This window comes from Tribolium madens, unplaced genomic scaffold (genome assembly GCF_015345945.1).
Source record: "Tribolium madens isolate multiple individuals breed KSU strain unplaced genomic scaffold, Tmad_KSU_1.1 Scaffold_71;HRSCAF=194;Tcas5.2_LG6, whole genome shotgun sequence".
NCBI classification, from domain to species: domain Eukaryota; kingdom Metazoa; phylum Arthropoda; class Insecta; order Coleoptera; family Tenebrionidae; genus Tribolium; species Tribolium madens.
Genome location: NW_025401041.1, coordinates 2,987,250 through 2,999,575, shown reverse-complemented (window position 1 = coordinate 2,999,575; position 12,326 = coordinate 2,987,250). Strand labels below are relative to the sequence as shown.

Below are 12,326 nucleotides of genomic sequence, written 5' to 3'. Positions count from 1 at the left end.
TTATAGTGTGTTGTGTTTGTTAAAAGTTCAATAACTTAAAAAATTTTAATGAAACACTCTACTTATTGTTTTTGCATTTGAAAGAATATTAAACTGTCTTTTTAAAATTATTTACTTTTAGGTGTTTGTCAATAACTAAAAAGATATTTAACGTTAAATATTAAAAAAAATATTACTATTGTTTCAGTAACCAAAAAGTGCGCAGTTGCACAAGAGATGGAAGAAATATCACTTAATAATCACATTTGTGTTAAACTGAATCCATTATTCTTTATTTTTACAGTAAAATAATTTGAATTTCAGTATTTTTAACGACTTTTAGAATCTCTGGATAAATCAACGGATAAGTGATCCGTTATGGTTGCAATAGTATCAACAATGCTCGGATATTGGTAGGCATTGTTGCTACAATTAATATTGAATGTTAAATATCTTTTCATTTATCAATTCTAGTCATTAAAAGTTTATTTTTTTAGATAGACAATTTATCAATCTATTAGATGCAAAAATAAAAAATAGGGTGTTCCATTAAATTTTTTTAAGTTATTTAACTTTTAACAAAATTCTTAAGTTATTAATCTTTACAAATGCAAAACACCAAAAAATTGCTACAGCTTTAGATTCTGTACTTTCTTCTTTGCAGAAAAGTAAGAAAAAATGTATTCTACCTGTCTTAGTTTTTGTGTAATAAATTTTTAAATAGTGCATGTTTTCGTCAAAAAAACATCATATTTCTAAAACTAGGCGAAATCGACTAATAAAAGTTTAGCGTAAAAACATTGTTTTAAAAAGCTACATCCAAAAATCTCAAGAAACATACAGTGTTTCAGTTAAAAAAACAAAAGTTTGTTTTGTAACTTATTTTTGGGACATACTGTATGGTTGAATACAATTTTAGGCGATGGACTAGATTAGTATCTATCAATGTACCACATATTTTTTTTTAAATTTCACCATTTAAAAGTCACTAATAAACTTTTTCAACTCCCTGGGACACCCTATATACAAAATAAAATAAAATAGTAAATATTTATTATTTCTGATAAACTTAAAAATCAATAAAATTCAATTTTTCTTTAATTTCACTTTTTTTCTTTCTGAAAAATGAGCAATTTAACTCAGCTTAGGCCAAAGTTCCCTGAAAAAATTAAATAAAGGATTAGCTTTGTTCCGTTCACAATATAAACAAATATTAATATAACATGAGCTATCTTACCGGTATACAGGATGTTCATTTTTCGAGCTCTACCATATTATAAGAGATACGAGGTCAGTTAAATTAGGACAAAGTTGCGTATTTTTATGCTCAACAATAATCTGAAAGAAAATTTAATGTATCATTTTTAGTTTTTGAATTATTGAAAAAAACTATTGAAAAATTTATTGAAATTTATAATTTTTTATTTTTTCAAGCGAAAACTAAAAGACCTAGACCTTTTTAAATTGAACGTTCTTAAAGCACTTTTTTACAAGAAATCAAAATCTGTCATTGTATTTTCCAAGGCTCTCTTAATATCAGAGTTACAACACTTTGAAAAGTCTTTTTGTTCCTGATTACAACGATGTATCTATCACACGATATGATCAAATTTTACATGCTAAAAAAAAGCGTTTTTTCGAAGAGTGTATAGGGGTGTTCAAGGGGTTCAATCATTTCCAACATTCTTATTCAAATAAAGTGTGTAAGTGATTTAATTAAAATAAAAAAAGTAAAACATGAAATAAAATAATCAATATTCTCGGTTTCTGAAAATTTAAAAATCTTGTTTAAAAATATTTATTTTCAGGGAGTTTGAATTTAATAAAATTCAATTTTTCTTTACATTCACTTTTTTTCTTTCTGAAAAATGAGCACTTTAGCCCAGCTTAGACCAAAGCTCTTTGAAAAAATTAAATAAAGCATCAGCTTTGTTCCCTTCATGATTTTAAACACATCCTCTTCAAACTTGTTCTTTATCGCATTTCCAGTTAGTCCAGTCACGTCTCGTTTCGGTAAACTTTCCCCGGTTTTAGAGCAACAAAAGTTACAACATACATCATTTTAGTGTATTTTATAGGGCATAAACATAATGCAATGTCATAAGTTGCGCAAAAATCCAATAATTGCGTGATTAGCATGATAAAAGGCCGCCTGTCAAAATCAGAAGGAAAATTGATATCAGCTACCTTCCACCCTTCAAACTTTTCAATCAATTACTCGGGAAAGTTAATGCCGTGTCGACGCTAAAATCTTGATAATGAAAAGTTTTTAATTATGTTTTTTGTCGCAATTGTGGCATTTCTTGTCGCCCGCCCTTATGTAGCACAAGAAATTGCTTATGGGGCAATATCGTGTGACATCAAAGGAATTACCGACTCCACAACGGCTAAGAGAGTGTCACGAGGCCTGTAATGAATTATGGATTCGGTGTTGCGGGTCTGCACGTACGGGAGAGAAAGATAAACACAGCTGTGAGATTCGCACCAAAGATTCAAAAATTTGAAAATTTTACCGAATTATTTTGGTGGAAGTTGAGGTAACATCCGGGGAAAGTTTCAGATTTGTTCACACTTCACTCACTAGAATCGGCGTGTGAAAATCACTCGAGGCCACCACCGGCGAGGAGCTTTCCACGCGAATTTCGCCACTGTACTGAAAAGCGCCTCTATCGAGATTTTCCGACATGGTGGTAGTGGTAGTGGGAGAGAACAAGCGCAAAGGGATTGCTAAATTATATTTGGTTTACTTGTTACATTTATTTACTCTTTCATTTAGACGTTCTGTACCTACTTTCATTGATAAATTGAATTACTTAATTTGAGAGGACTTGTTGCACAGTCTTCTAGTTTTTAATTTTCTAGCAAGCACTCCCAAGAAAGGGACTAGAATACGAGCTCAAAAGACGTATTGAAAATAATACAAAGATGAATAAAATGATTAGTTTCTAGCAAATTACTAGGGACCCGGTTACAGAGATTCTATTTTAAAGACAGAGGAAGTCTAGAAGCACACGAAGAAAATTGATCTTGATTGAAACTTAATTGAAAATTAAATTCATAGCTTAAAATAAAAATTAATATCTACTGTTTTTTCAGTGTGTAATAAATAAATTACAAATAAATTAGAAAATACGTCGAAAAATTTCGAAAGGTGGTTCCCTAGGTCAAAATGAGAAAAAAAACTACAAAATTTCTACGATAAATCGGTCTTACTTTTAAGAAAATACTCGTTTTTCTCAAAAATAATACAAGATACCTTTTTTAAAGATATTCCGAATTTGAAAAAAAAATCATAAAACTTCTTCCAAAGCAAAATTTTACGCCTTAGATTGACACTAGTTTCCCTAATTAAGGTACACTACTTTTGATATCATCAATAATTCAACGCCAAAAATTACTTTAAATTTATGTTTCATGAGATAATTGGTAAAAAAGAGGTTCGTCCTCTTTTTAAGAGGCTCTAGCTCCCTCAGGAAGCATTGCTAGACATAAAGTCTATTTTTTTTTCTTATTTTGATCTAGAAAACCACCCCCAAAAATCTATCAGCGTTTTTTTTTTGGGACATTTGATTTATTTACAAATTAGAAAATACCTTCAAATAGTTTGTTGCCTGCCTTTTAGCAACTAATCTTAATTTTTTCGGTAAATCTAGTTTTTAAAGGCTGTTAGAATCTAGCTTTAACTTTTAAGCTACGCTTTTGATTCAGTAGTAAAATAAAATCAAATATTTTTTCTGTTTTTTTTTATTACAACTCATAATAATAATCTTTGTTAGTTAAATATGGTATTTACACAAGTCATAATAAGCAACAAAATTATACAGGTTGTTAAATGTGTCGGACCAACTCTTCAATAATGATAGAAAACTTTCAACTAAGCATAAACATGAATACGAATTTTTTTAAGCCCTTTTTTGAGAAAAAAAACAACAGTCAATTTTCAGATTAATATGTAGACATCTTAGCTCTTTTGTTTCCGATGTTGTCGGATTTAATTTATTATTGAATTTGCTAGTTTGTTAAACATTTTGTACAACGTAAAACACAAATTGATGTTTTTTTTTCAACAAGTGTCTGTTCAATTCACTGTTGTACTTGTCCTTCCTTCAAATGTTGAAACTTGATTACGTAGAAATTGGTGTTATAAGACACAGGATAAATAAAACTGTTAAATTCGTCACGACGTTTCGATACTTTATTGTATCATTTTCAGGCTACAAAAATGGTTGCAAACAAACATTGTTATGGAAACAAAATTAACCCTGAAGATACAATAATAAAGTATCGAAACGTCGCAACAAATTTAATAGTGCCATTTATCCTGTGTCCTATAACACCAGTTTCTACGTAATCAAAATTTTGTCTATTCAAACTTGGCATATCTGCTGCTTCCGCTAACTAAATTCAAGAACACATAATCTGAACGGCTAAAAACTTAAGCTAAAATATGACCTTAAAAAAGTTATATCTCGTTGAAACAATTTTTTGTCATACGAACTTTTAACTCAGTTGGATGTTTTTTATCATCAACCAAGAGATGGTATGACACTTTTGAATCACCCTGTATAGCAAAATTTAGTACAATTTACTAGTACTGATATCAAATCCTGTCGGATTCGAAAATATTGTGTAGAAAGTAAAAATTATAAGGGGATCGCAGCTTTGCCGCTCGCTCCTGTTTAAAACTCACACTATTAGGTTTTGTCGAAATTTATTAATAAAATAGGATTAAAACGACACTGTTAAAAACTCAAAATAGGAAAAATATTTCATATAATATAATATATAATAAATTTCATATAAATACAGGGTGTTTACGGTCTTGAGGTTGAAATTTAAATGAGAGGATATTTACGGTAGAAGAAAACTAATACGCTATATAATACAAAAATTCACGTTGTTAAAGGAAATTATTAATTTTACACTATTTGTTTAAGAACTGCTGCTTCGGCTGCAACAATGGCCATTAGTATCATTACCTTGTGTTTCACCGTAAATCATAATCACAACAACCAATTTATTATTTTAATATTTGGCATTACATGTTCATAAATTTGGAGAAAAATAAAAAAAAACGAATCAAACCTATTGGAAACCATTCGCTGAAAAAGATTAAACAGAAGATCTTCGAATTTTGATAAAAACTAACGCAAAAGCAAATCAAATGATGACAGTGTCAAAACTATGAAGTGACTTTTCTCTTTCATTGTCATGGATACGATTTTTTTATCTGTTGCAACAATACAATTTTATCTGAACAAGGAAATAATTCCAGTGACCCTCAAACCGTGTACCAATATTTTGGAGTTAAATAACATTCTTGATAATAACAATTATGTGAGTTTTTTTCTCGGTTACAGTATTTCTGTACTCTTCTATTACTAGGTCAATTTTCAACTCCAAGACTGTAAACACCCTGTATATTAAATTAAAATTAAATTAAAATTAAATGTGAAAAAAAAAACAAGTAATTTGACAGAAGTCTAATGAATAAACAAAATATGAACATATTTCTTGAAAAAAGATAAACTAATACACAGTGTACAGGGTGTATTAGAAATACGTGTGTAAATTTTAACGTGTAACACATCTCGATAAATAATACATCTTTTATATTAGTAATTTTTTAATAAAAGCTTTCAAATTTGATTTAAAATTGGGAAAAGATAACATATCAAAACGTATACGCGCCTATGGATCTCAAATTAAAAATTCCGAGATATTTTCGTTGTGACAGAAACGGAACAACATTTAAAGAACTGCATTGTTGTGATTATTTATTAACATTAAACGACTCGTTTACACAAAATTATGGGGAAAAACAATAAAGACCATTAATAAGAATTTTGCAAAAAAGCTGTTTTACTTGGTGAGTTCTTTCAAGTGTTCAAATTAACATACGTAATTCTGATATACCCTGTATGTTCCAATTGCTTTTTATTAACAGATACGTCAAAAAGTTATTTAGTACTAAAAATTTAAAAGTATTTTTTTAATTCGTAATAAAAAACTGTTAGAAATTAAATTCTTTGATGTTTGAAATAATAAACAAAAAATGAAAAATCATACTTGGCCGAGAAAACTACTAGGCTAGAGAAATCAAAGCTAAAAAAAATTCCTCAAAGAAGAAAAATGCATTTTTTACTAAAAAAAATTACAGTTTTGAAATAATTTGCAAGGTAAAAGTTTAATATTAATTATAATTTTAATTTAATAACTATGTAATAACGGTTGTGTTTTTTTAAATCTATTTTTAAGCTTTGTTTACGAAGGGCCGTTAACTTGAAAAAAATGTGTACAACTAACTGATTCCAAAAAAATTCTATTAAAAAAATTTACCGAAATTTCAGTAAGTAATTCCAAAAATCCATCGAATTCTATTGTAATTCTAAGATAATTTGCAAAATTACAAAATAATTCCTGTAATTCCAAGTTAATTTTAATAAATAGTTCTAGAAATTTTAATGTGATTTTTAAAGGAAATTATCTCCGCTAATTCAAAAAAGAATTCCATTATTAATCACAGATAATTCCAGTAATTTCAATAATCCATCGTATTTCCATTGTTTTTACTATAAAGTTTTAGCACAGATTTAAGTAACATCATAGATTTCTAAACCTTGAATCTGACAACAGCTTGCCCACTTCTCCACTAATGTAGTTTTCACCATTTTGAGAAAATAAATTTAAAAATTTTAAGTTTCACACTTTTAATTAAAAATTGTTTATTTAGAATCAATGTTGGGCTGAGAGTATCCGTATTCATTAATTTCACGGATCAAATTTACAACCACAAGCTAATGGACCTGTTCAAAGGTCACAATCCCTACACCTCCGCAAATTTAGCCCAAGTTCAACGAACGCATTGCACAAAAACTGATCCTCAAACTTATTCACCCTCTTCCCTTCATCGTAAATATTTACGATATACTTAATGAAATGGATGTAAACATAAAACGAGGCTTCCCTACGAATAATGATCCTTAATGAAACAAGAAATCAGCTACTTGAAAATCGTAAAAATTCAGTTGTGAAATTTAAATTAAAATTTTTGTATTAAAACTGTTTTCAATTAATTTTACAAAAGTTTGTGCTCGACAACCAGACTGCATGAAAACCTTATTTGAGTTTGGTAACGAGTTTCATAAATATTGGAGATTTTGTACACCAAGACGGAGTAAAATCTATCATATTGACGATTGTCTCTGTCCAATACAAAATATTGAGTTACAAGAATATAAAAACATAAATTAAATTCGCAGACATAATGTAATCTAATCTTTATTGTTCCAATTTAATTAAATAAATGCAACATTTTTGTTTTATAATAAAATCATAAATTAATGTAATTCAGTGTTCCGGGTAAGTCCAATAAATAATTAAACAACAGATAAAATAATACAATTATATCATTCATTGTTCAAATTTCTATATTATATTATTGGAAAATGTGGTTTTGCAATTATGCCGCACACATTAATTTTTTAAATTTTATCAGCAAAAACTAAACATACACTCCACTTGTCTTTCTCTCCATTTCAAAACAATTTTCCTACTACACTGTTATTTTAACGATTATTGTCCCAATTATAGCAATTTTATGAAGCTTTGCTAGTGACTATAAAACAAGGACATTTAGTACAAGTGCTTGTCACAGAGTTAATTATTACATAAAAAAAAAATCCAATTATAAACAACTCGCTAACCTCGTTTTAATTAACTTTAACAAATCACACACGTTGCCGCACTTAATTACAACTGAAAACCCTAAAATTAATGAAAAATTCAAGTCAACAGAGGTACTCATAAGTCATACCAAACGACTAGGCTAATAAAAACTGCAAGCAGAAAAGCGAAAGCTACGGAAATGGGAATTTATTAAGTAAACAAACCTGGATCATGCAGAAATGTACATATACAGAGTGTCACAAAATTTACCGCAAAGCTTATGATACATTACGGTTTGAAGCACAAAGAACATAAAAAATATAAAAGAAATATTGTCATTTGATCCTATTTATTTTTGTTTATCATTATGCACAATGTTATCATAATTCATAAAAAACAAAACAAAACATAGAAAATAATTCAGTCAAACAAAACTGCTTTTATTAAAAAACTATTACATGTATGTATAATATCTGAATACGCCACTGTTCGTCAATCGACTCCCCAAAGCATTTTACATAATCCTAACAAAATAAAAAATTAAAAAAAGATCAATTATGTTTAGTAGGCTGTTAAAAGCACTAGTTTCGTTTCTTCAAAATCTTGTACTGTGTTTAACAGTTATCAAAAAAATTGCAAAAATTTTCACAAAATAGACAGTGGCGTATCCAGACTTTACTTGTGAGAGGGGGCAAACTGGACAGTCAAATTTTTAACACAGTCTGGTTGATTGAAGTTATTGCAAATGCCTTTTTGTAGTTTTAAAATAGAAAACAAAAAAAAAACACCCTGGTAACACACAGGGCTGTTAACAGGTTTTGACAGTCTGTTTTTTTAAACGCCCAACTTCTTTAATTTCCAAATATTGAGATTTCCGATGTCAAATTTAAAAGATTTTTTTTTTAATAAAAAAGTAAAATGTTTTTATCACATAGCTGAAAGATAAAACTTTTACTTAAACATTTAGTCATAAAAGTGGACACTGTTCTGACGTTGCGAATAAATGTTATTATTAATCTAACAAAAAATTTCACAGACAGATTTTTAAGCATTTTTTACGAGGGGCCGTTAACTTGAAAAAAAATTGTACAGCTAATTTCAAAAAAATTCTAGTAAAAGAATTCACCATTATAATTCCAACATAATTTTTGTATTTACAAAACAATTCCTGTAATTCCAAATTAATTCTAATAGTTCTAAAAAATTTAATGTAATTTCTAATAGTTATTTATAGTTTGTGTGTAAATCGGACGGATTATCTCACCGAGTGGGTTATTAAACCACGAGTGTAACGAGTGAAATAAAGCGTCACGAGGTGAAATAAAGCGTCAGATTTACACTCAAACGAGTTGAATACAACATTTTATTCTTGGAATTAGACTCAATAAGGCTTAAACTTGCTTTAAATCTGTTAAAATTAATCTGACATTTCGTATTGAGAACAACTGTTTGGCAGTTGTCAAAACTTCCTTACACGGGAGAAAAACTGTAAATTTTGAGTGTCGAAGAATAAAAGAAGTTATCTCCGACATTTCAAAAAAAAATTCCAATAATCACAGATAATTTCAGTAATTTTAATAATCCATCGTATTTCCATTGTTTTTAGATTAATGCCTATAATTACTGTAATTCCACAATGTTTCTTCTAATTTTAAACTAGATTTTTCTACGTCTTTACGTTTATAATCTCATATTCATATTCCAAAAATTGAATCCGGCCCTGGAATAATGGAACTTCTCTATTATTCTATTATTATTCACAAATATAAAGTTTATAACACGAGCAGAACGCGAGTTTTTTAATCATTTGGGTATATAATGGCCACTATAGGCGAGATGAAAACTATACTTTGTCTACTTCGATACTGTTACGTAATATGTTACACTTTTACGCTCTTACGTTTTCTATTTCTCTATATACTCACCTTTTCACATTAAAATATTGTTTTTTTTTATTTTTTTTTACTTACGAGTTAATTTTGATTAAAAGTACCGTGCGATCAAATAAAAAATAAATTAGAGTAGGCGTCGATTGAATTCTACAGTTGGCAACACATTGGCTGGAAATCTGAGCTAGAAATTTTCCACACAAACTCAAAGTGCAAATGACCATCCACCGTTTCCCTCTTGTACAGTAATAAAAAATGTCTGCTCTAAAGTGAACATTATTTCACTCAAAAGGAATAAAACGCAAACTAGTCAAAGTTTCCGCTGACATTTGATGTCAAAAATCAGGATTGCCATCTGAAGGACTTTAATCACCGCCTACTCTAATTTATTATTTTTTTGATCGCACGGTATGTATCTCATGATTACATACTAGCTAGACATTATTTGAGGGGCCGTTAACTTGGAAAAAATGTGTAAAATATTCCCTCTAATTCCCAATTTCTTATAATCCAGCAATTCCAGAAAAATTCCATTATTATTATTAATAATTCCAACTAATTCCAGAGTCAACGGTTCCTCAATTTTTCAAGTCCAACATTTTTTAACTGAGGAGTTTTTCTTACTTTTTTATCACTCGCATTAACAGCAATTATTTTACCAAGTGTTCTTTTACTGAAAGTGTACTCTGAAGTGAGTATGTAAGATGAACGTTTAAAGATGTGTAGTTTGATTAATGCAAATTTTACTCACTGGATTTGATTCCTTCGAGAACGTTCTCGTCGATTGGATCAGTCCAGAGGTGAGTTTCTGCATCAACGTTGTCGTCACCTCTCGCAACGTAATATATACTTGACAGTTCTCACTGTCGTTCGTATTTTGTGGATAACTTCCTCCTTGAGACAAACCGATAATGGATTTGTTAAAAAAAAATATGTGTGTAGGTATACCTGCATCAGGTTAAAACACATGGCGATGAGGGCCATTCCCACCATTAGATACATCGAGCAGAAGACAAAACTTAATTCCAAGACTTCGTCGACGAGGTGTTCGTCGTCTCCGCGTCGGTAAATCTTATCGCCGGGGACCAAATCCCCGAACCCGATGGTGCTCAAAGATATGAAGCAAAAATAGAAAGCGTCCATGAATTCCCAGTCTTCCCATTTACAAAACAAAAGGGCGCCGCCGCAGATATATCTGGGAAAAGATGCGAGAGTGATTTAGGGATTTGGGAGACGAGACGATGAAGCTGTAGTCTAAGCCATAGTTTGGGATTATTGCAGGTTTGAGTAGAAAAATCAATAAAAGCGATCAGTTTTTTCGTTTTATTTTCGTTTAACATTCATAATATCCTGGTTGTAAAAGCGCCACCTAGTATAAAACTTAAACAAATTTAAAGTTTTTCTATAAATACAAAAGAGAAAACAAATGTTTGTTTAATTTTTTTTTAATAATTCTTCATGGTTTTATTCATTTTGTTGTTTGTACAGGGTGCGCCAGTACTCACCCCCCAGAAAAAAACGTCATATAAGGTAAGATACCAAGAACATGGAAAAAATGTTAAAAAAATTTTACATACATAAATTTCGAAGTTATGAGAGTTTCAATTTTGCACTTTGCAATTTTGACTCTATTTGTTTCTGTTGGATAGACAATTTTCCAAGTTTTTTTCCTATAGGCTATTAAAAGAGGAAACAAGGAAGCTGTATTCCAAATTGTAGATAATTCTGTTCAATGTTATTTGTGACTTCTATTGGCAAAATTTTTGTACCTTTACTAAATAATTGTAAAAAATCATTAAATGGATATAAAAAATGTTAAATGTCAAAATTTTTTGACAGAGAATTTTTTTAACATTTTTTCCATGTTCCTGGTATCTTATCTTATTTGAAATTTTGCTCTAGGGCGCGAGTTCTGGCCCACCCTGTATGTTAAAAATTTTCTACAACTTGATCATAAAACCAAAATTCCATAAAAATAGATAAGTCATGATAAAACTTGTTTACTTTCATTTTTTAAATAATTTTTCATGTTTCATTAATTTTGTTGTTGTATTTTGTTGATCGTAAAACCAAAGTTTTTAAAACATTAGAAAAGTCATTATAAAACTTGTTTTCTTTTAATTTTCTTAAAATAATTTTTTATTAGGGTTTCATTAGTGTTTTTCTGTTTGTTTTAAATTTATTAAAAATATTCCACAACTTTATCATAAAGTCCAAATTCTAAAAAAAAATGGATAACACATCATAGAACTTGTTTTCTTTTAATTTGTTAATAATTCTTTATGGTTTTATGAATTTTGTTATTGTTTTGTTTGTTTAAAATAAAAGCCAAAACTCTAAGAAACTTAGATAAGTTATCACAAACTTAATTTTCTTTTAATTTTTTATAACTTTTTATTGTTTCAATAATTTGGTTGTTTATTTTGAATTTATTACAACTTTATCCTAAAGCCAAGCCATAGTTGTTACAAAACTTGTTTACTTCTATTTTTTTAATTAGTTATTTTATTAGTTATTTACATTATACGTGCAGTAGATATAAATTTACAGCGTGAGTTTTAATACTGAAGCTCGAAGCGAAACTGAGAGCTTTAATAAAACTGAACGCTGTAAAAAACCTATCGCACAAATAATGTAAAAAACTTTTCTTGTTTCTTTATCATTTCTTTTAATAATTTTTTATGGTTACATTAAATTTTGTTGTTGTGTTTTCTTGTTTACTTTAAATTTATTAAAAATATTCTACAACTGATCATAAAGCCAGAAAAAAAAATAGATAAATCATCATAA

The 12,326-nt window shown here is 28.9% G+C and overlaps 2 protein-coding genes across 4 annotated transcripts in view; both read right to left on the bottom strand.

Annotated features, from left to right (window-relative positions):
* LOC123008991 (potassium channel subfamily K member 17-like) overlaps nt 1–2,619 on the bottom strand; it is a 153,095-nt gene extending 150,476 nt beyond the window's left edge. Inside the window, exon 1 of the mRNA XM_044405073.1 lies at nt 2,493–2,619. The gene's annotated coding sequence lies outside the window, so the exon portion shown is untranslated. The remainder of the gene's footprint in view (nt 1–2,492) is intronic.
* Nucleotides 1–12,326, bottom strand: part of LOC123008990 (two pore potassium channel protein sup-9-like) — a 91,685-nt gene that overhangs the window by 44,498 nt on the left and 34,861 nt on the right. For all 3 annotated transcript variants that reach the window (XM_044405071.1, XM_044405070.1, XM_044405072.1), the window contains 2 exons: nt 10,485–10,731; nt 10,288–10,430 (listed from right to left, as the gene is read on the bottom strand). In XM_044405071.1, coding sequence (XP_044261006.1) covers nt 10,362–10,430; nt 10,485–10,731 — 316 coding nt within the window. In that variant the 3' untranslated portion in view covers nt 10,288–10,361. The remainder of the gene's footprint in view (nt 1–10,287; nt 10,431–10,484; nt 10,732–12,326) is intronic.